Below are 24,867 nucleotides of genomic sequence, written 5' to 3'. Positions count from 1 at the left end.
AAGACATAGAAACAACCTAAGTGTCCATCTAAGGACAAATGGATAAAGAAAATATTACACACACACACAAATTTTAAAAAGAAGGAAATCCTGCCATTTGCAGCAATATGAATAGAGCTTGAAGGCATTATGCTAACTGAAATTAGTTATTAACTCACTTTTATGTGGAATCTTAAAAACTGAACTCTTAGAAATAGAGAATAGAATAGTGGTTGCCAGAGGTTAGAGAGTAAGAGAAATAGGGAGACATTAGGAAAATGGTATGAAGTTTCAATTAGAAGATGAATGAGGGGATCTAAGGTAAGCATGGTGACTACAGTTACCAATACTGCATCATACAACTAAAAGTTGCTAAGAGAGTAAACCTTAAATGTGAACACACCACAAATACACAAGCTAATTATGTGAGGTGATAGAGTTGTTAACTTGTGTGCTAATCACCTTGAAATATTCACAAGCACAAAACCATCATGTTGTACACCTTAAACTTAAACAATACTACATGTCAACTATATATCCATAAAGCAGAAAAAATATACTAAAAATAAACTCGTACTATTGAATTTCAATTAAGTTTAGTAGAATTTGCTTTTTTAAAAAGAGGTATATTTAAAATTGCTCCGTAATATTTAAATAAAGGATATTTTAAAATTAAATTCATTGAAGGTTCTTCTATCTAGAAATGTTTTAATATTGTCACACAATAACTGCTAATTTTAAATTCCAGGAAAATAATGTGTAGCTTTATTTTATCTTTAAAAATTCATGTTTTCAGTCAGAAGACGTAGCAAGAGAATGTGAATCAATCCATAAAATATACTGCTATTTTTAAAAGAACATTTCTATATTTTTCTCACTGATAACTAAATTCACAATAAATCTTTTTTTTAATAAAAATGAATGATTTAATCCCAGGGAAAAAAATGCTAGGATTATCCATTTTGTCAATTTATACAACAAACTTTGATTGATATAATACCATGGGCCAGATTCTGTGTTTGAAACCTTAATCATACAAAATTAAATAAGTTCTTACCCTCCTGGAACACAGAATTTACTATTGGGAAGTCTTGGAACTATAAGTGAGCTTTTATGGATTAATAAATCTTCTAAAATTGTATGCAGTATTTGTTATAAGTATACATGCCTTCTCCCACTAAATAAAAAGCCTCTACCTTTTATTAAATACTCAAAACTATCCATGAGAGTGAACCAGTAAATGTCAAAAACTAGAAGGAGCAAAAGATACAGACTAGCCTGTATTTGAAATATATTGGGCAAACACATGTACCAATGACAACTCAGATCACAAAAAAAGGAGGACATCTATTCCATCTACAAAACTCAAGACAGAATTCACAAAAGAATGAAAATGGCAAGCAGACTTTACAAATGTGGGTGTGTAACTTAAGAATGCTATAGTTATTAAAAATATTATTGTAAAGACCACCAATATCTGACAGTTTGGGATCCAGTGTGGACATGAGATACTAAAAAACCTGTAAGCATCTCGATGGCAGACATCATAATATGTTTAAGGAATTTTCAAATAGAATCCCATGTTGCAATCCCAAAAAACTGTTACTAATTTCTAGAATCTTTTTTCTATTAAAAAAGTAAAATATTTAAAGCAAACACATTCTAAACTCACCAACTGAAATTTATTAAACGGGATAAAGAAAAAGAGAAGTGTCAAGTTAACAAATAAGAGCAAATTACAACAAAGAAACCTAGTAATTCATCAGTCTATCTGCTTAAAATTAATTTTTCCTTTAAAGAAGGAAAATTATGTAAGAGATTATTTATTCCAAAAAAGTTTTCAATTATCAAAGGAAACAAATTATCAAAGGAAACAAAATTATCTTCTAATTTTGGGAAGACAAAATCAGATCCTCCATTCTCATCAAAAGTTACCTTGCAGTGAAGTTTTCATAGGATATATTAGTCTGAAATTTCAGGCAATGCTGTAATTAAACTCCATTATTAAATCCATAAATGTTTTCTCCTGACAGAGAAAATAATTTCCCAAAATACATGACTATGAGGAAGTATAAATATAATTTATAAAATCTTCATGGAAGGAAAAGGAAGAGCATCTTTAAATACTAGAAAGACTAGTGGGCACATCTATGACAAATGCATCACGAAATGGAAAAGGATAACATCAGATTTACGAGCATTTATCCCTTGCAGACATCATTAAAACCAGTTGTAAAAGGGAGTGGGGAAGCATACAGCTAAAAACTTAATATGATTTAATAGGATCAGACTATGAATGGCGATATGTAACTTATCAAGACTCATAGCTTACTGATCAATACTTACTTAAAGACCCTTCCTCACTGTACCCAGCAATCCAAAGGAAACATGTCATAAACTTTGCCAAATCCCTACCAGTTCCCAATTTGCACAACTTACTTTACATCACACAACCCATCACATACCCTAGGTCCTAAATCGTTATGTGTGTGTGTGTGTGAGAATATCTATATAGTCTCCCTTGACTCCCATCCTCTGAAATACTACTAGGACTCTGTTTAGGTGATTCTTCCTTTCTGAAGTAAGTCTTATAAAATTAATTATGATTGATCAGTAGACATTAACAGTGATCTTATGGGGGATTCAACAGCCAACAGGCAAAATAACTCATTATTCACTTGTTTTACTTCTGATATTATATTATGAATCTGATTTTGACAGAATTTTGGAAAATTATTTGGATTATGACATTTAAATAAGAAAAAAAAACATATATTCAATAAAAATAAACCTGTCATGAATTAACTCAAAAAAGAACATTTATTGTGGTTTGCACTGAGTATTAACTCTTAAATGCTAGATGCCAACAGGAAAATTTTTTTCATACCAAATGGGGAATTAAGGCCAATTGTGAACACAATTTCTAAAACCCTGCAGGTTTATTTAAACCTGCTCCTAATAAGTGGAAAATCCACAGCACAATGGGACATTTATTTATTATGAATCCAAACTAAACCATCCACATTTATCAAAAGAACCTAAAAAACCAGTACCTGCTTTTATTGGATCCACAAGGCTTTCTTATTCTGGGCTCTCTAACAAATTCATAAATTCAATAAACACTTGGAAATTTCAATTTGTATATGTAAACAAGTAAATATTAATGTTGCAGGGATGTAAAAAAGTATATATTAATAATGTAGAGAGTATTTATAAATAAATTAATTCTTAAATTCTTAAATAATTCTTTACGAAATGTCAGAATATATGTTTAAAAAAGACTTTCTTAGCCAAAAATAATAATAAGAATAGAACATACAGAAATGACTTTAATGAAGACATTTTTCAGTACTTCCTGGAAACTTTTTCACTCTCGGGTTATTGTTAAAAAAGAAATATCATTGACAAACCTCATATGTCACTGGACCAGGAGTAATCTCTTTGGAATCTTTAAAACGCTGTGATGCTGTAATAAATATGGGTATGGAGCAAGGTTTCTGTAAAACAGGATTATACGTTGCAGGCCCTAAGAGAAAACAAATGTAAAAATAAATAAAGCATGTTTTAAATTATTGCTCTTTGTCACGTGGACATTATTCTTAGATTTGTGATCTTAACATTTAAATGTAGCATCAAACAATCTTGGACCCATTCCTTTTAAATGCTTAAAATCATTCTGTTAAGGGATTTGAAATATGATGACTATAAAATACAGGCACACTTTGTTTTACTGCACTTTACTGAACAGTGTTTGTTCACTTCATGTCTCTGTGTCATGTTTTGGTAATTCTCACAATATTTTAAACTTTTCCTTTATTATATCTGTCATGTTGATCAGTTATGTTTGACATTACTACTGTAATATTTGGGGGAACCACAAACTGTGCCCACATCAGATGGCAAACTTAATCGATAAATGTTGTGTATGGTCCAACTGCTCCCTCATCTCTCTCCTTGTCCTTGGGTCTCCCTATTTCCTAAGACACAATGTTATTAAAATTAGGCCAAACAGAATTCCTACAAATAGTCTACAAGCGTTCAGGTGAAAGGAAGACTCACATGTCTCTCACTTTAAATCAAAAACTAAAATGATTAAACTTAATGAGGAAGGCATGTCAAAAACTGAGATAGGCCGAAAGCTAGGCCTTGGGCACTAAATAGCAGGGAAAGTTCTTAAAGGAAATTAAAAATGCTACTCCAGTGAGCACATGAATGATAAGAAAGTGAAACAACTTTATTGCTGACATAGAAAAAGTTTGAGTGGTCTGGGTAGAGATTAACCCAGCTACAACGGTTCCCTAAAGCCACGCCTAATTCCAAGTAATGCCCTTCTATGAAGGTTGAGAGAGGTGAGGAAGCTGCAGATGAAAAGGATGAAGCTGACAGAGGTTGGCTTACATAATGAAGCCATCTTCATAACACAGAAATACAAGGTGAAGCATCAAGTGCTGATATAGAAGCAAGTTACTCTGAAGATCTAGCAAAGACAATTAATGAAGGTGACTGCGCTAAACAACAGATTTTCAATGAGACAAAACTGCTGTCTATTGGAAGATGTGATCTAAGAATTTCAAAGCTAGAGAGGAGAAGTCAATGCCTGGTTTCACAACTACAAAGGACAGGCTGACTTTCTTGTTAGGGTCTAATGCAGCTGGTGACTTTTAAGTTGAAGTCACTGCTCATTTACCATTCTGAAAATCCTGAGAGCCTTAAAAATTATTCTATATCTATTCCACCTGTGCTCTATAAATGTTACAACAAAGCCTGCATAACAATACATCTGTTTACAACATGGTTTTCTGAATATTTTAAGCCCACTGTTGAGACCTTCTGCTCAGGAAAAAAAAAAAAAAAAGGATTCATTTGAAAATATTATGGTTCATTGAAAATGTACTGGATCATCTAAGAGCTCTAATGAAGATTTACAAGATTAATGATGTCTTAAATGGCTGCTAACACAACATCCATTCTGTAGCCCATGGATCAGGATGTCAGTTTGACTTTCCAATCTTATTATTTAAAAAATACATTTCATAAGGCCATAGATAGTGATTCCTCTGCTAGATGTGGGTGAAGAAATTAAAAACTTTCTGGAAAGGATTCACCATTCTAGATGCCATTAAGAACATTTTTGATTCATAGAAAGAGGTCACAATATCAACATTCATAGGAGTTTGGTAGAAGTTCCATCCAACTCTCATGAATGACATTGAGGGATTCAAGATTCAGTGGATGAAGAAACTGCAGATATGGTGGAAAGAGTGAGAGTACTATAATTAGAAGTGGAGCCTGAACATGTGACTGAATTGTTGCAATCTAATGATAAGCCTTTATTGGATAAGGAGCTGCTTCTTACGAATGAGCAAAGAGAATGGTTTCTTGGGCAGACTCTACTCCTGGTGAAGATGATATGAGGACTGTTGAAATGCTGACAACAAAGGATTTAGAATATCATATAAACTTAGTTGATAAAGTAATGACAAGGTTTGAGAGAATGGACTCCAAATTTGAAAGACATTCTACTGCTGGTAAAATGCTATAGAACAGTATGCATGCTGTAGAAAAAATATTTGCGGAATGAAGAGTTAACAGATGCAGCAAACTTCATTGCTGTCTTATTTTAAGAAATTGCCAGAGCCATCCAGCCTTCAGCATTCTCCACTCTGATCAGTCAGCAGACAACATCAAGGCAAGATACTACAACAATAAAAAGACTATGACTTGCTGAAGGCTCAGATGATGTTTAGCATTTTTTAGCAATAAGATATTTTTACAGTACAAGTATTTTAAGACATAATGTTATCGCACATTTAATTGATTATAATAGTTTAAACATAACTTTTATATGTACTGAGAAACCAAAAAATTAATATAACATATTATTGGGATATTTGCTTTATTACAGTGGTCTAGAATCAAATCCACAATGTCTCCAAGATACACCTTCAGTGACATCTGTTTTTGTAATAATCAAATGTAATACAGAGGTAATTTCCAAAAATAAAAAATAGTACCCCTCAAAATACATCTACAACTTGAATAAAGAGGTCTGCCTCAATTATTTCCTAAATATTCATTCATATGTTCTGCAAAGAGGTAGTGACTGGACTGCATTTGGAGATCTGAATAAGATTTAAAGAAGTAGAAAGGTGGTTTAACAGCATTGTGGGCACAAGACATGATAGAAGTCAAAGCACAAAGATGGAATTTACTTGGAACAATTGGATGTAGTGAACAGATTAGTTGAATGAAAAAGGGCCTAATCCTAAATGAGGATTTTGTACCAGAGCCAACAGGTTTCAAATTGTATTCCAAAATGTCCCCAAAATTCCACAGCAATGCCCAGGGGACAATGTGTAGGTAAAGCCCAAATAGAAGAGGCTTTAAATATTTTCAGTCAAAACAACTACAGGTTTACAAGTTCATTTGTTTGGGTCTCATATAAGAGTTTATTTAACCAAAGTTGTTTAGTAATTCTTTTTTTTTTCTTAAAAAAAAGGCTTTTGAAAACCACTTCTTGGTGGTTTTAGACTAAAGGAGATTCATGAAGAAAGAGAGAGTTTAAGAAATAAACTCTGGCAACAGTTTAGAGGATGAAATGACTTGAAGATGGTCTGTTTGAGGGTCACTAACAAGGAGTTTGCTAACATTGACAAGGGAAGGGAAGAACAAGCCACAGTATTTTCTAAGAGATGCAACAAATATTTAGCATGTATAGTGATTGGAAGAAGATAAAAATGAAAAGTGGTTATGACAAAAGTAATAACTATGGCAGAAATAAGGAAACACAGAAGAAGAGGAGCATCTTGTGCTTGATTTTGAACCAGTTATGTCTGAAAAGATGAAGGATATCCAAATAGAAACCTCTAGAGGACAACTGTAGATAGTTAACTGAAGCTCTTGATAAAGCTAGCCTTGAGAAAAAGAATGGAGTTATTCACATAGAGGCAATAGTTGAGGTTTCTTGGAGTAGAAGAGCATGGAGAGAGAAAAGTAAATAACTGAGGACTGAAACTTTGGGGACTGCACATAAAGAGGGAGGAAAAGGATCAAAGAAAGAAATTATCTGGAGAGTAGAATCTGACTGATACAACATCATAGAGAGAAAATAAGGAGAGATTATTTTTTCTCAATTCACATGTTAAGCAATACTTATTGGGGTTTATCAGATGCCATGCCTATATATGAAGAGTTTTAGAGGTCTACTGTATCAAATATTTCAAGAGAAGACTTATAGGGAGGTCACTGGAGACTACATAGAATGTAACTTTAGCAGAGTGGTTATGAATGAAACCGAATTAGAGGTAATTAAAGGGACACTGTATACAGAGGGGAAATAAAAACTTAGAGCATAGAATATTGACAATAAACATAAACAGTAACATAAATATACAGATATTAATAGAATACAAAATTAATGCCTCTATTTCCCTAGTAAACATGCAGTTCAAAACCATTCACTTTGATTGCTACAACCACTGTGGAAAACAGTATGAAGGTTTCTCAGAAAACTCAATATAGAACTACTATATATTCCAGTGACCCCATTCCTGGGCATATATCCAGACACAACTGTACTTCAAAAAAATACATGCACCCCTATGTTCATTGCAGTACTATTCACAATAGCCAAGACATGGAAACCACCAAATGTCCATCAACAGAAGAATGGCTTAAGATGATATGGTACATATATACAATAGAATACTATTCAACCATAAAAAATGACAAAATAATTCCATCCGTAGTAACATGGATGAAACTAGAGATTCTTACACTAAGTGAAGTAAGTCAAAGAGAAAGACAAATACCATATGATAGCACTTATATGTGGAATCCAAAATATAACACAAATGAACTTATCCACAAAACAAAAACAGATTCACAGAAATAGAGATGAGACTTGTGGTTGTCATCAGGGATTGGGGAGGGAGTTGGATGCTCACAGAGTTTGGGGTTAGTAGATGCAAACTATTACATTTAGAATGGATGGTCAATGGGGTCCTACTATCTAGCACAGGGAACTATATTCAATCTCCTGGAATAAATCATGATGAAAAATAATATTAAACAAATAATGTGTGTGTGTGTGTGTGTGACTCAGTCACTTTGCTGTATAGCAGAAATTGGCCCAACATTGTAAATCAACTATAGTTTAATAGAAAAAATAAAAACCACGTATTTTGAAGAATAGATTCCTGTTGATATTTTAAAATCTAAAATATTTTGGAATCAATAGGTTCACATGAAACTTTTTTAATGCTTTAGTTTCATTAAAATAGGGCATTTCAAAATGTAAAATAAAAATAACATTTAGCTCTAGATCATTCTAAAATCAATTCAATTAATAGAATAGATATTCAAAGTTCAAGAAGCTGCTATGGACTGAATGTCCATAATGTCCCTCCATAATTCATGTGTTGAAACCCTAATCCCCAAAGTGATGGTATCTGGAAATGGGGCCTTCGACAGGTAATTAGGTTACACAGGTGGAGCCCTCATGATGGGATTAGTGTCCTTAAAAGAAGAGACATGAGGAGCTTATTCTCTCTATCGCCCTTCTTCCTTCCTTCTCTCCCACTTTCCTGTGTGAAGATACAGAAGATATCTATCTGCAAACAAGGAAGAAGATCCTCACTAAGAATAGAACTAGTCAGCACTTGGGGCACCTTGATCTTGAACTTCCCAGATTCCAGATCCTGTGAAATAAAATTCTATTGTTTAAGCCATCCAGTGTATTATATTTTTGTTATACTAGTCTGAATTGACTAAGACAGAGACAAATGTGTCTTATCTATCAAGTGACAAGTAAAATGTTGTAGCAAATGCCATCTTACCATAAAAAGGAACTTGTGTGACTTTAAAATAATTTATATTTATAGTACATGGAAATAATGTACATATACAAACATCTTAGCAGAGAGTCATAAATACATAAACTGAACTCTGCATGGGGGAATGCATCAGTTACTGCAGAATCCAGAAAAAAACACAAACTAATATCAGGAACTGGATACATATTTCATAGTCAATTAATTGAAAATTACAACTTAATGATAAAGATTCATAAAGGTTAATGCAATAGATAACACTCAAATACAACTGTAACAGTAAGTTTCATTTTCAGTTATGAAGAAATATAATCTATCCCCTTCCCTTTCCATCATGCTAAAGCAACTGATAAATATTTACATTCATGGTTATAACTAATTAAAAGAAAAGAAAACATTCAAATATAGTTGTAGTAGAATTCCTTTTATAAGAATTCCTTTGAGGAGCATTAAGTGAAGCAAAACTTTTCTTAATATGCATCTTGCTGCATTTTTGCACTTTGCTTTATGCTACAGAGCATTTAAAAAAGGTTTACTGTACTTAATCTTAAAGTATGTTTCCAATTATGTATGCTACTTCTTATATGATAGAGGTCAAAGATTTAAATTGCTTCACCAGCTCTGATTCACAGCTGGATTATGCAGAAACTATCTTTTATTTATTTACCCACATGCCATATTTTAATCACAGGTCATGGAAGAAGAAAACTTCTAATTCCAAATCAAAGACCTATGAAAAGTCAGCCTTAATCATGACTACTACATAGTGGGAAATTCAAGAGCAGGTGATTCTAATAATTACATATTTTCCAGCCCTATGTCAATTTACTCTCTCTGAAATGTCAACCAATGCTAAAGGGCAAAAAATGGGAGAGAACAGGAACAATGAGTAAATTTAAAACAAAAATCTTTTTGGTACATTAGAGTGGACTCAGAAATAACTCCTATGAATAAAGCTGCATAATCTCCTATTTAAAATGGCTGTCTTCATAATGAACTAAAATTTATATATAAATCATGTAGTCAATTTTGCTTATGAATACTGAGTTCTTTTTTCATCTGAAGGTGACAGAAAACTACTGAAAAGTAATATTCCATATATGAGCATACCTTTAGAAATTAAAAAAGCATCTAAAAAATTATTCATTGAAATGGACTGTATGGCTTTAAAATGTCATTTAGAGAGTTCAGATTTTTATGCAATACATTTTCTCACACTGATTTTATTCTTTAGCTCTATAAATGAAATAATGGCCAAGATAAAAGATTAGTACACAAGGAAGTATTATCATTGATGTCAAAACCACATTTTGGTTTAATGCTTTTCTCTTGCTTCTAAGACTCAATTTGATTAAACAGCACTTCAGATTATGACCACAAAACTGCACAGTCTAATAAACTGACCTTATAGATAATGAGAAAAAGCAGAGTCCCAATAACCAAATTTCCAAGTATGTTTTCACCATATTGTTGACTTCCCTTTGCAAAAACAAAATGGGTATTACATATTTTAAGAGATAAAATTGAGAGTATCTAGAATTATTGCCAACATAGTCCCTAAGAAATGGACTATTATAAAGCACTTTGACAAAAGCAGACAGAGAATTGCATCTATTGGGGTCTACCTAAATGACCCACCTGTTAAAATGTGTGTTCCTGCATTGATTAAGCAGTAGAGCTGCACTCTTAATGACATAAAAACACAAAATCACATTGATTCAGCTTGACTGAAAGGTATCTTCAGTCAGTAATGTCTGTTTATCTGCGTACCTTCAAGTACATACTTATCAAAATGTGCCTCCAAAACCCTATCAGGTGAAATCTTTGAACTTCTCCTACCAAAAAGAGAATTTTGCTCACTGATATCATAGCACATTGTACAAATTTCAATGCCTTTCATCAGTCTTACAAATTTAAGTGTGAAAGTTTCAGTATGAATTATAGGAACCAACTAGAAGGATGATCACTTTTCACCTACTCTCTTTTGGGTAGGTAATATGTAACATGAATGTTTTTATTGGAGGGCGAACAAAACTATCAAGCAATCAATAAAAGATGATGTTGTTGTCAAGGTAAATAAAATACCTCCAAACTGGCCTCACATATTAGCAGTAAATTCTCCTTTCATGACTGAATTTGGGTTTTATATTCCACTGTTCTTTTTTAAAGGTTTGGAGCAAGCATGCCAAAAACATTATCTAAGCAAAAAGTAGAAAAGTCTCAGCATACAATTTCAAGGCTTCTTAGATCACCAACACTATGTTAAAACTCAGGCCTGAATTAGTAAGGTATTCTGTCTTAAGACTGGCGCTTATCTCCATGAACCCTGTAGGTAAAAATCAGGATAATGCTATATGTCTTTGTGAAACGTGTCATGTCAAAGATCAAGTTATGTAGAATTCTTTAAATAGAAATACTAACTCTGTTTTTAAAATAATCAACACATTTGACTAGTATTATTTAAACTCAGTTATTTAAGAAAGCTATAATAATGAACTATGTTTTAAAGCAAAACTTTTTAAATGGTTAATTTTTACCATTTTAATTGTGACTATTTGCCATTTTCTTTTTTTTTTTTTTTTTTTTTGGGGGTCTTTTCTAAGGCTGCACTTGCGGCCCATGGAGGTTCCCAGGCTAGGGGTCTAATTGGAGCTCTAGCCCCCAGCCTATGCCAGAGCCGCAGCAACACGGGATCTGAACCACATCTGCGACCTACACCATAGCTCACAGCAACACCGGATCCTTAACCCACTGAGCGAGGCCAGGGATTGAACCTGCAATCTCATGGTTCCTAGCTGGATTCGTTAACCACTGAGCCACAACGGGAACTCCCTGGCATTTTCTTAACTTGTTAAAAATTGTTAGGCTCCTAAATACATTTGGATTTGAATCTTTTTTAATAGGTCTGCTACAAATTCATACAATAAAGCTAGACTCAGAATTCAGCGTTTACTGAAAGAAGAGCCTACACAATTTATGAGTCAATTAAACAAAAGTTAATATTCTATTTGCAACTTAATTGAATAAAATTCTGCATCTTAAAACAAACATTTTATAAATTGAATAAATGATAGAATAGGGTTTTCATGCATTTATGCACAAAGGTTTTGTTTATATTTGCCGGAGATTGAACAAACACTATTAGGTTAACTACTGACTATCTCAGAAAGTTTCTTGCTCATTTTCAGTAAATTTAAACCTATACATAGTTTTAAATCTAAAGGAAAGTATTTTCTTCACCTTAACAGTGTTCTCTATCCATTCTGTTCCTGTGATCATACAGTGTATATATTTTTCGACCCTGTTGCCTTACCTTCGTGGAATGAAGAACTCACTAACTGCTATGACAATTCAGCAGTCTTCTCCCCTAGCAAGCCTCCTCCTTAACCATCACTATCTAACCAAGATTAAGAACAATGGGATTTGTTTATATTAACAGTGTTTATTTCCAAATAGATAAGGGTTTCCTCATCTGCCTTTAATACCCATACCACCGGCCTATTCAAAGCACTTCATGGCTTTTGAAATGTTTCTCCACTGGCCCGTGGCTGAATTTGTTCTATGACTTGAAATATCAATACGAAGAAATAAAGTGATAATCTTCTACACTATATATTTTAAACTGATCTTCCTCAAAGTGTAGTTAATGGACCATAGGCATCAGAATCACCCAAATCAGTGTTAGAATGCAGGTTCCTTGAATTCATGACAAAATAATAAATCTATTATATACACTATTCTTCGAAAGTGGAACCAAGAAAACATTATTTTAACAAAACCCACGGCTTTAGACCCCTAAACTCCAACAATTGAGTATGTAGCTATTCTTAAATATATTTTAACATTGAATCATTTCTCCCTAAATCTCAAGAACTAGTGATCCAAAGAATAAACCTTAAGAAATTATGGATGAGACTATCATTTCCTCTGGACTATATCTGAATCTCTTATGTCTCTGTGCCTGCCTCAGAGAGAGCCTCAATCAATGTTTACTGAGCTGAACTGAGCCAAACCAAAGAAGAAAGAGTCAATTTATGAGTCCCCCATTCTGCTCCCATGACTTTTAAGCTTTTTAATCACTCTTTTTTTTCATTTTAGCTTCTTTCTCAGTAATTATCTATGGGAAAATGGACACCATAAATTCACATTTCTATGTATAATGTAAAAATGATATTCAGATGATATATCACGTACGTGTTTGCAAATAAGCTTAAAATAATTATTTCTGAGAGGACAGAGATTAGTAGGACATTGGCATCGTCAAGATTAGAAAGAGACTTTTTTACTTTTCAGTATATATTGGTCAAGGGCATGTCACATTATTTCAATTTGGGGCCAAATGTGCAAAATTTTATTTCATGATCATGGAGAATATAATTTTTTGAAATATATTTTCATCTCTATTTTATTTTAGTCTATTATTTTCCAAAATAAATCTTAAACCTAAATTCAAATTCAGACTTTCTATATGCTAGCTATATAAGCTTCATAAAATCTATAAATCTTGTTTAGTTTCTTTATAAAAGTGGGATAAAATGGCCCAGAAAAGCTAAGCGACTTCTTCAAAGTCACACAATGGGTAAGGACCAAATCATTCAGCTGCTTTTAATCCTTAGAACATCCCTGATGAAAGAAGGGAGAAGAAATTTATTCAAATTTTGCAGGAAACTGAATTAATAGCTGAGCTGTGATTTGTTCCAGGTTTTTAACCACTCTTTTCAATATTTCACACTGCCTTCCTAATCTTCTTTTGCTGTCTCTAGCACCTTCTAAAACATCAAATTTGCCAAACAAATATCATGTTAATTAAATAAGAACATTATGCTTTTATCTGAACATTACATTTCCCTAACAGGTGAATCGGGTCTAGGAAATTGAATAAATTAAAGTCTGTATGATAAACTTAGGAACTTTGTTCCTGGATTATTCATTCATGAGCATATCAAAGTGGATATGATCTTGGTTTTACACCTATATTTTTCAATTTCTAATAAGTACATTCACATTTAAGGCAAGCAAAAATGTCACAATTTAGAAAACTAAGTTGTCTTCAAATTTCCAAGTAGTCACAATCCTAGTTGTCAAGGCTGCCACAACACTGCTCCTTTCTAAACCTGTTATAAACATTTTGTTTTAAAAAATCTAGAAATAAATATTATTTTCTGAAAACCAAATAGCTTGAAGTCCCATCTTTTGGTGAAGGCTGCCTCTCTGTGGCAGAATGTAATGCGTCATGTTTTCTGAAGGACAATTTTTCTCTCTCTTTTTTTAACTGCTAGAAAAGCTCTGTATAATATTTAAAACTCACAGATTTAAATTCAGAGTTTTTACCACTCTTTAAAGATATTTTCGGCTCCATGTTTGGAAAGGGCTTTGGATCCACAGGAACCATCTCACTCACCTGGGCAAGCATGTATTACAGGAAATGAAAATAGTATTTATGCAAGTAATAGAAATCAAGTAAAACAGAATTTATCAAATGCAATGGTTATATTCTGTCTTTTTTTGAAAACCGAAGTCATTATTCACTTTCCACTGAGTGACTCTGCTCATCTTAGAGACACACAAAGTACCTATCAGAAAGCAGCTGTTATCTTAATTTTCTGAAGGAATTTCTTAACAACAAATACTAAGTGTGCCAAAAGATGATGCCTCCTATCCACTTAAAGAACAATGAGGGAGGAATAGAACCTATTGCAAACACCAGTTTTGAAAAAGCAAATATCAAATGGATATGTTTTTAAAAACATTGAGTTAACTGTTCTTCCACCACTAATGACCATTGTTAGTTGAAATAAAAGTAGGCTCAAAAGGCTTTCTTATTATAAGACATATTTAAGGAGGACATATGTTCTAATAACAATTATTTTAAGATTTGATACTTTTAACCGTAAAACTGAAAGATTTAACATTTACACATTTTTGCCTAAAAGGAACCAACTATCTCTCCATCATATTCTCGTTTTATCTCAAGAATGAAGATTTACTTAATTAAGCATTATTGTCACAAAAATGACATTTACTTTCTCTAAAACAGAACATGCTTATTTACCAATGAAAGCAGTAAAAACTAATTAGGAGAAGATTCCCAGAGGGTTATAGCAAATAGTTCAATAACCAATATCAAGCTGCCTTGTCATTTTTGCTTGAAGGATAAGTATATCAAAAAACATCACTGAGGAAACTGCATTCTTTTTTGAAAAAATGATCTTAATAGAGGTGAAAACCTTCGACAGGAAGTATACCAATAAAAACACCAAAGAAAGTTGTCTGCAAAAATCTGGAGTCGAAGAAATTATTCGAAAAACTGATTGCTAATTATTTCAATATACCCCCCCCCATTTTTTTCTGTTTAACAACATCCAGGGGGAAAAAAAGAAACACGTTTGGTCTCTGCTTCAGCAAATATGGAAATCTATTTATATGCAAATAAGCTATCCATTATTAATATGAGAAGAGACTTGTGCATAAAGGGAGAAATAAATTATCACTAGAAACCATTAATGAAATCTATCTCAAAACATAACATTTTACAAGAGCCCTCACTCATGTAATATTTGTTTAAGCCTTGAGGGGAAATAGTGCTACACTAAGACGAAACTCAATGCTACATTATTTCTCATGCCAATTTGTTTTGTAAAATGCATTTATCCTTTTCTTCAAAATGACTTGATAATTTTAACTCCAATGAGTCTTTTTAGAGAACTTTATCATTAGGGTCAGTGTCCTAAGTGCTTGTCACATAATTGCCAGACTTTTTAGGAGAGTTTACTTTTGCTCTGTTATAATAATTGTTATTGCCAGGGTTTAAAAACAACATTCACTTTTATACTCCAATAGTAGATAAATGAACTTTAAGGAGAAAGAACATGAGTCTTTCTCAAAAAGGCTGAATTTCTATGGAGAAAACTAAAAAAAGCAATAATCAATAGAGACTTCAAAATAATTTCACATACATTGCCGATTTTCTCTTTAGGCTTCCTGTTTTGGTCTTCATGAGTATAAAAATTCCTTTTTTAGTCCAAATTTGAATCTCTGTCAGTTTTAAACATTGCAGATAAAATCTTCCTTCTAACATCTACTTAACTTTTCCTAGAGTGCCCTGTGTTGAACTAAAATCCTTAGGTTTTTTATATAATCAGCTTATACTATTTTTTGCCTTATGGCTCTTACTTTTGAAGTTTTTATTAAGAAGTCTTGCATCACTTTTTAGGTTGCAATGTTATTCCCAGTATTTCCTTCTACTAACTTTGTAGTTTTACCTTTTTTATTTAAGTTTTTAATCCATCTGGATTCCATCATTGTATATGGTGTTCTGTAAGGATCTAATCTTATGTTTTTTTTTCAGTGTTTTCCCAGGCTGCCTACTAAATTTTTCCTTTACCTATTGATTTGTGGTGGTACCTTTATAATAAATTGACTTCATATATGCATAGATCTACTTCTAAGCTTTTTTCTTTGTTTCACCATTTATCTTATTTTTTGCAAAACAACAATGTTTTCATTAATATAGTTCTGCAATACATCTTACTAAATGATATGGGAATTTCTTCCCTTTATGCTTCTTTTTTTAAATTATTCACATACGTTTATTTTTTACATACATTTTAGTGTGTTTATCAATTTCTTCAAAAAGTCCAACTGGAATCTTAAGTGGGGTTACATTTATAAATTGAAACAAAGAAAGTTAATATCTTCATTATACAAAGTCATCCCATCTAAAAACCTAGAATTAGGAGTTCCCGTCATGGCGCAGTGGTTAACGAATCCGACTAGGAACCATGAGGTTGCGGGTTCAGTCCCTGCCCTTGCTCAGTGGGTTAACGATCCGGCATTGCCGTGAGCTGTGATGTAGGTTGCAGACGCGGCTCGGATCCCGCGTTGCTGTGGCTCTGGCGTAGGCCAATGGCTACAGCTCCGATTGGACCCCTAGCCTGGGAACCTCCATATGCCACGGGAGCGGCCCAAAGAAATAGCAAAAAGACAAAAAAAAAAAAAAATTAAAAATTAAAAAAAAATAAAAACCTAGAATTAACTTTTCATTTATTCAACCATTATCTATGTTCATTATTAGAATTTTAAAATTCTATTTATGGAAAACTTCTGTCTTCTTTGTTAATTCCTGGAAACTTTATTCCTTTTGGTAGTTATATTTATCTTCTTATACATGATCACTGCTGTGATAAAGAAATGATACTTGACAGATGATTGGATTAGGAAGATGTGGGGGTATATATACACAACGAAATACTACTCAGCCATAAAAAAGAATGACATAATGCCATTTGCAGCAACATGGATGGAACTAGAGACTCACATTGAATGAAATAAGTCAGAAAGAGAAAGACAAATACCATATGATATCACTTATAACTGGAATCTAATATACAGCACAAATGAACGATTTCACAGAAAAGAAAATCATAGACTTGGAGAATAAACTTGTGGCTGCCCAGGGGGAGAGGGAGGGGGTGGGAGGGAGTGGGAGGGATCAGGAACTTGGGGTTGAAGGATGCAATCTATTGCTCTTGGAATGGATTTACAATGAGAACCTGCTGCGTAGCATTGAGAACTATGTCTAGATACTTACATGGCAACAAAACAATGGGAGGAAAAAGTATGTATACATGTATGTGTAACTTGGTCCCCATGCTGTACAGTGGGAAAAATTTAAAAATAAATAAATAAATAAATAATATTCATCATTATGTCATTCCTATATATAGCAAATGTGCTGAATTTTATTAGTTCTAGTAGTATCTGGATTTTTAAAAATTGTTTTGTTACATGATGTTATAATCTGAAATTAAGGATAGTCTTATCTCTTTTTTTTTTTAACTCTTCCATTCCTTCTGGGCTCTTAAGTATCCTCTCCTTGGTGAATAGAGTGAACCACCTGCTGTGTCAATAAGACATAGTATTACTGGATATCCCTGGCTTCCTTCCTTTAAGAATAATATTTAGTGTGAGTTTTAGGTTTATAACCTTTATCAAGTTAAGGAAATTACTTGTATTGACAGTTTTCTGAGTTTTTGTTTTTTAAGTATGAATAGGTAAATTTCCTTAAGATATCTTTTATGCATCTCTTTATTAAGGTAGCTTTTTTTTTTTTTTCTTTGTTTCTAGGGCACAACAGCGGCGTGTGGAAGGTCCTGGGCCAGGAATCAAATCTGAGCCTGAGCTCTGACCCATGTCCCAGCTGCAGCACCACAGGACTCTTAACCCACTGCACTGGGCCGGGGATCATACCAGTGCCTCCACAGAGACAAGCTGGATCATTAAGCTACTGTGCCATGGCAGGAACTCCTAAAGTACTTTTTAAAATGGTATAGTACAAAAAAATGAAAACATCTTAAAATGCACTGCTACCAAAACTCATCTCTTCTCCTGTTGATTTATCTTTGCTCTTAGATGACTAAGCATTTTGAGATACAATGTTCTGCCCATCACCCTCTACAATCCTTCATCCTTCATTTAAGAGAAAAGACCACATGGAAGTGGGAAGAAATATTACAATGAGAAAGAAGTCAGGTGATCTACTTATTCATCCTAAAGCAATGCTCACTATCAACATATCTCCTCGCCTCTGCCAAACAACAGAGTTGTAAATCAGAACTGTTGTTAAAAGAGACAAGAGAATAATAGCACTTAAATTGACATACTCAAAGAGCACCCAAAGAGACAGATAATCTAGTTTTAAAATATATGAATGAGAGTTCCCACTGAGACACAGGGGGTTAATGATCTGGCTTTTCTCTGTGGTGTTGCTGGTTCAATCCCACGCCCAGCACAGTGGGCTAAGGATCCTGCATTGCTGCAGTTGTGGCATAGGTCTGGCTCTGATTCAATCCCTGGCCTGGCCTGGGAACTTTCATGTTCCCAGAAAATAAAAAATATATATATTTATGAACAGATACCAAAGATCATTTGGCAGATGAGAAGAGCCAGCAGCATAAAAGACAAAGACCAAAATAAATAAAAACTGACCCTAGAGGAAACTAAGATTGTTTAGGAAAAAATAGAACTTTAAACAATTAACTAAATAATATGCTGAAATACATTTAAAATAATATTGCATCTATAAAACGAAGAACAATCAGAAAAAGTGTTCTACAAGCATATAATTATTGGTTTAGAAAATTCAATGAGACAAAAATAGCCAAAGAAAACAATCTTTGCAGAATATAGAGCAAAAGGACAGAAAGAGAGACAGACTATGATAGAAAGGTAGAGTGATTTTTTTTTGGAGGAACAATCTGGTAGGTCCAAATCCAGAGTTTCCAGAGGAGAAAATAAAAAAATTACTGAAGGTAAATTATAAAATAAATTCTAGATTTCTGGAAAAGGACAGAATTCTTCAAATGTAACAGGACTTTAAAAAAATGTGCAGGATCTAAGTATAAATTGATAAAGATACTCAACTATAGATATATCACTGTGACATTGTAGAATATTGAGGATAAAAAGAAAATCCCAAATGTTTCCACAGAAAGGAAGACAAGTCACCTATAAAGAAAAAAAAATTCAAAATGCCACTTGATGGTATTTGCATCAGTAAAACTGGATATTAGAAGGCAATGGAGCAAAAGAAGTCAAAGTAAGAGAAAAATGAAGTCCTACCACCACTTCAAAAAAATGATAGCCTAGGACTAATATACATGGGTCATACAGGAAAACTAGTGTTTAAAAAAGAGAGAGAGAGAGATCAACAGAGCTCCCAGAGAGAGGTCTCCGGATTAAAAAAAAAAATTAAGTATGATGGAAACTTTAGATAAAATAATAACTGACTAAAAAAAGAAAGATAAACAATTTGTATGATTTCACTTATATAAGGTATTTATAATAGACAAATTAATAGAGACAGAAAATAGAATGATGGTTGCCAGGCCCTGGGGAGTTACTATTTAATGGTTAGAACTGCAAGTTTTGCACAATGCTTAGCGTTCTGTGGACGGATGGTGGCGATGGTAATACAACAATGTAAAGGTACTTAACACCACTGCACTGTACACTTAAAAATGGTTAAGATGGTAAATTGTTTGTTACATGTGTTTTACTGTAATTTTTAAAAATATAAAGTTCCAGATAACTATAAAGAAAGTCTACATGTGAAGATAATCTGGTAACATGAAAGAATAAGACAAAGTCTACTGCTTTTTTCTAGGAACTTCTGTAAAATTTGGTTTGTTATCATGTATATGCATTTCACACACACACACACATCTTTGTGGTTTCTGTTTCTAAAACTACATGTTCTGCAGAGATTAAAAAAAAAGAATTTTGAAAAGGAGGGAATTGTGCTTCAGGCTGAAAAAAACTGAATCTTTAAATATATTTGAAATTGACAAGGTCATGAGAAGAAATAGGTAAAAATAAAATACATAATTATTTACAGCTTGGTTTCTACACTAAAATGTCATTAAAAACATATAGCTGTGTAAATAAATACATTAGGCATATAATGTGTGTATATATACATTTGTATATTAATGATGTGTCCACCTCATGCTTCCATATTAGCTTTACATTTATCCTTAAAAATATTCATGCTCCTTAACAAATCATTTAGAAATTTAAATATCTTTTATATTAGTGTGTCTATAAAAAATTTTCCAGCATGATTTTTCTAGTAGTTTGGTGGAAATATGACATGTTTGCTAAATAAATAGGCTAAAGTGAGACAAAGATGACAATATTTACTTTGTCTTTTATCAGACTTGCAAAAAACTCAAACTCTTGCTTTTCTAAAGCACTGAAGCAATATTCCACCAGGTTTTTCACAGAATCCAGTTTTCACAGAATGTTGGTTGACATTACATATATAAAGTGTTCTTTGGTCACATAAATTTGGGGATAGTTGGATTAAAAAAGGTTAAAACAGATTTCCTTACTGTAGGTCATGGCAGAGTCTGTGATACTCTAATTATACATAACAAAGAATCAATACAATGTATGCACTTCCCATCTCATGTTTCATCATGGACTCCCTTTTTTCCCCTGCACAGTCTTGTCATAGAGCTAATGTTTGTGGACACACCTTGGCAAGTTTTAATTTCCGGAATAGCCAATTTAGTTCCCCAATTTCTAATGTCATTTTCTTTCTTTTCTTTTTTTCCCTTTTGGCCATGCCCGAAGCACACAAAAGTTCCTGGGCCAGGGACTGATCTCACAACACAGCAGTGACAACACAGGATCCTTAACCACTAGTCAACCAGGAACTCCCACTAGTGTCATTTTCAATATACTAATTCTGAAATTATAATTTAAATCTTAGCTATGGTGTTGGTTAAAAAGCACAAATGATAGCAGAGACCAAATTACAGTAAAGACATTTTTCTACTGATATTAAAAAATTCAAAGTAAATTACAGTTAAATAGTTCACATTAAAATACCATTTACATCAACTTTGGTTTTGGATGTTACAGAACTGTCCTCTTCAGTTTGCATAAGCAGTCATCTTTAGTAATGCATATTATTATCCAGTAGTCAGACAATAGCTTTTTCAGTTTCAGCACATAGTATCTTAGATAACCACAAAGTATGAACCAAAGAATTACATCAGCAGTGAATGGTAGGCTCTATAATTAGCCATAGCTGCAAGAAACTTATTCATTTATATTCTCTTCAACTTCTCTATCCTAAAATCAAAAGAAAAAAATTTTTGAAGTATAGTGTGTATAGCCTGTCTGAAATTTATACAATAGAATTATTATATGGCATAGTAAAAAGCAAATATGGGTAACTAAAGAAATGAAATACTTTGAGGTCAAGAAGTTTATTTATTGACAAATATTGGTTAAAGAAGCATTCCACTTCATCGATGGTATTTTTATTATATTAGTAATTTTTATAAATTTCATAGGTGGCAAATAAAATCACTAAGTAGGTAGAAATTGTTCGGTTTGAGGTTAAAGAACTCTATACCTATAAGTAGTATTTCTTTTTTTTTTTTTTTTTTTTTTTGTCTTTTCTAGGGCTGCACCCCAGGCTAGGGGTCCAATCAGAGCTACAACTGCCAGCCTATGCCACAGCTACACCAAAGCAGGATCTGTCCAAGCGGTGTCTGACACCTTCACCACAGCTCACCACAACGTGGAATCCTTAACCCACTAAGTGTGGCCAGGGATCGAACCTGCAACCTCATGGTTCCTAGTTGGATTCGTTAACCACTGAGCCATGATGGGAACTCCCCTAGAAGTATTTTTCAAATTGTTAATTTCTCGATAACTTATTTACTTCCTCTCCTATATGGCCAGGATAATCTACTCATGATCCTCGCAGAGCAAATTTCTGGATCTAATCTTGGTGAAAGGCTTAATTCACCTAGGAAACAGAGTTATTTTAAAATCTGAGCACACCTGGTAAAGCAGCTGCCCAGAGCTGAGAGAAAAAACAAAATGTTGATGAAGTCAAACTCAATTGAAGCCCTGCAAACTATTTGACTGAATTGAATACATTGCTCAGCAGACCCTCTGAAAAGTCTACAGCATTGTTAGATTTCAGAAAATATCACTCAAAATACAACCAAGCAAAGAAAAAAACTCATCCTTAGAAATATCTTCTGGAGAAAATTTTACAAGATTCTTGTGTGTGTGTATGTGTGTGTGAGAGAGAGAGAATGTGGGGAGTAATTAAAGAAGAGAAAATAGTGTATAACTCTAAATCTTAACATCTACAACTCATTTCCAGAACTTGTGCCCTTAACTCATTTCTGGAAAGAAAGAACCTGTGTATCAAGACTCAGCAGAAGCTCTGATGGACATTGGTGGACTGTGGGGATGATATGTGATATTTGCTGTCTTTCACAGTTGGAGAATAGAATATAGCTTGTGTCGCCATAGTTCCTTTTATTCTGATGAAGCTACCTGGATGGGTGCCCTAGTTGGAACTTCAGAATTAGATTTTTGTCAATTGTTAGTGCAATAAAGTGTGAATTATTTACAATAGAAATTCAATTACTGATTGAATTCATTACTGAATTAGAAACATATGAGCTAAGCCTCTGCAGAATGGCTTTCTGTGGAATCCCTTCCCCTCCCACACAATCAGGGACTTGAAACAGTGAACGAGGTGGATGAGGTGCACTAGACCTAGCCCACAGATGGAAGACAAAACCAGAATGCTTCTAATATCTTAAACCCTTCTAAGGAGCATGGTAGAGGAGGAATTTAGGTCAAAGACTATAAGAAAAATACTAAAGAAGCCAGACGACACTTAGAACATTTACCATAAGCATCTAGAAACATAGCCTTCATAAAGCCAATTCGTTTTAAAGTAGCTTTTGTTTCTACTTTTGTTTCCCTTTTTGATTGAAAGGGAGATAGTAAGAAAAGTTACAATTGTTGTGCGGTGTTTCTTTTTAAAAGGTATGCATTCCAGAGGAGCATTAGCTAAGAACTGCATTTTCCTTCTGATGTCAATGAGTTATTTTTCAAACTGATGTTGCCCCAAAAGTTAGTTTTATTATCCTCCACATCTAGTATCATGCATTTGTACAGAGTAGTTGCTTTTAAATATCAGAGCAAACAAAGGGATGAGATCAGATTAAATCCACTCAGTTCAAAGCTTTGGAAAATGTTTACAACTTGACCATTGTCTCATTTGCATAGACTTCCTCTTATTTATACAAAGAAATCTAAATTTTAAATCACTATTCTGGAAGACTAGGATAAACCAAATGTGATCATTTGTTTCCTAATTTCACAGAGCGTGAATCACCTATTAATAGTTGGTCTTTTATTTTATTTTCTGGAGGGCTAATATATAGAAACTGATGTTAAGTGAGATTCTCATATCGTCTATCTTCTAAATAATGTGTTAATTCATTTAGCATTTTTGTGCATAGGGGATACAAAGAAGAAGAATATCAAGTTGTACCTCAAGGAAATTCCAGTAGAGTGTAAGGGAAATAAAACAAATACACACGTCTATATCATAATAGAGAATAAGATTAGCATCAGCAGTTCTATGTGGCTGTAAAAGAGTAAGAGATTTCATCTTGCTGGCAGAATCAGAAAAGGTTTCACAAAAGGAAACATTTGAGATAGGTCTATGTCGCAGACCTGTTTCTTTGAAAACCTTTACTTTATTCCATCTTCTTGCCTTACTTTATCCCATCTTCCTGCTTGAAAAACAGTCACAGTGCTGGTAAATGACTTAAGCTTAAGAACTGTTATGTGCCTAGAGGTCAGAGTAAGAGCTTAACCTCTTACCAGCTAAGTGGCTTTTAAAATAGTAAAAGAACTTATATAATAGCAAACAAACCTTATATATTGTCCACCCATAGCTACTCCTCACTTGATCTCATCTAAAGAGCACAATAAAAGCATGTGGTTTCTTGAGGCAGGGCTCTTGGTCCCTGAGACCTTGAGTCCCCTGGTTCCCACCTTTGCTTAAGATAAATGTCTCTGTGTCTTGTTTTACGTTAACTTTTTTCCTTAAGTTTCACAGCACCATACTTCAGCCCCATCCTGCTGAGCTGGCCTCGGCAGGTCTAGAAAATGAGTAGGATTTTGTTAAATGGATATGAGCTATTTCTTGGTGAAAAAAAAACAACAACAAAAAGCCCAGCATCAACACAATCTTTACACGGCAAAGCATAAGGCATGATTTGGGAACTGTATTAGATAATACAGTAGAAGAACATAATAAACAGAGGATGAAGACTAGGGAAGTCATATGACTAGCATGGAACACGGGCCATAATTCCTAAGCTAAAGCCTTTGCACTTATGTAAGTCCGTAGTAAGCCATGAAATGTTGGTGAGCTTGGGAATGATATGACCAGAACTGTGTTTTAGGGGACCCTAGAACCACTCCTCTTTCCACATGTTAAAAAAATAAAAATGGTTACTGAGATGACAATATTCTTTTCTTCTGTTCTATAACATTATTTCCTATAGAGAAAATGTGACAATTTATCCATACTACTAAAAATATGTAATATGTACTATTTTAAGTAGTATAGAATATACGGTGGCAAGAATAATCCCCTTAGTAATTACTGCATTCTCTTAGTATCAAATGCCTCTTTAACTGTTAGAGGGAAGGACTAGAG

General features: G+C 33.4%; 1 protein-coding gene across 1 annotated transcript in view; it reads right to left on the bottom strand.

The window, feature by feature from the left end:
* The window catches only part of STPG2 (sperm tail PG-rich repeat containing 2), a 327,077-nt gene continuing 304,679 nt past the window's right edge, over nt 2,470-24,867 (bottom strand). Inside the window, 1 exon segment of the mRNA XM_021101745.1 lies at nt 2,470-3,505. Coding sequence (XP_020957404.1) covers nt 3,378-3,505 — 128 coding nt within the window. The 3' untranslated portion in view covers nt 2,470-3,377.

Source organism: Sus scrofa, chromosome 8 (assembly GCF_000003025.6).
Source record: "Sus scrofa isolate TJ Tabasco breed Duroc chromosome 8, Sscrofa11.1, whole genome shotgun sequence".
Classification (NCBI taxonomy): Eukaryota; Metazoa; Chordata; class Mammalia; order Artiodactyla; family Suidae; genus Sus; species Sus scrofa.
The sequence above is the reverse complement of the archived record's forward strand: the minus strand, read 5'-3'. Positions and strand labels throughout refer to the sequence as shown.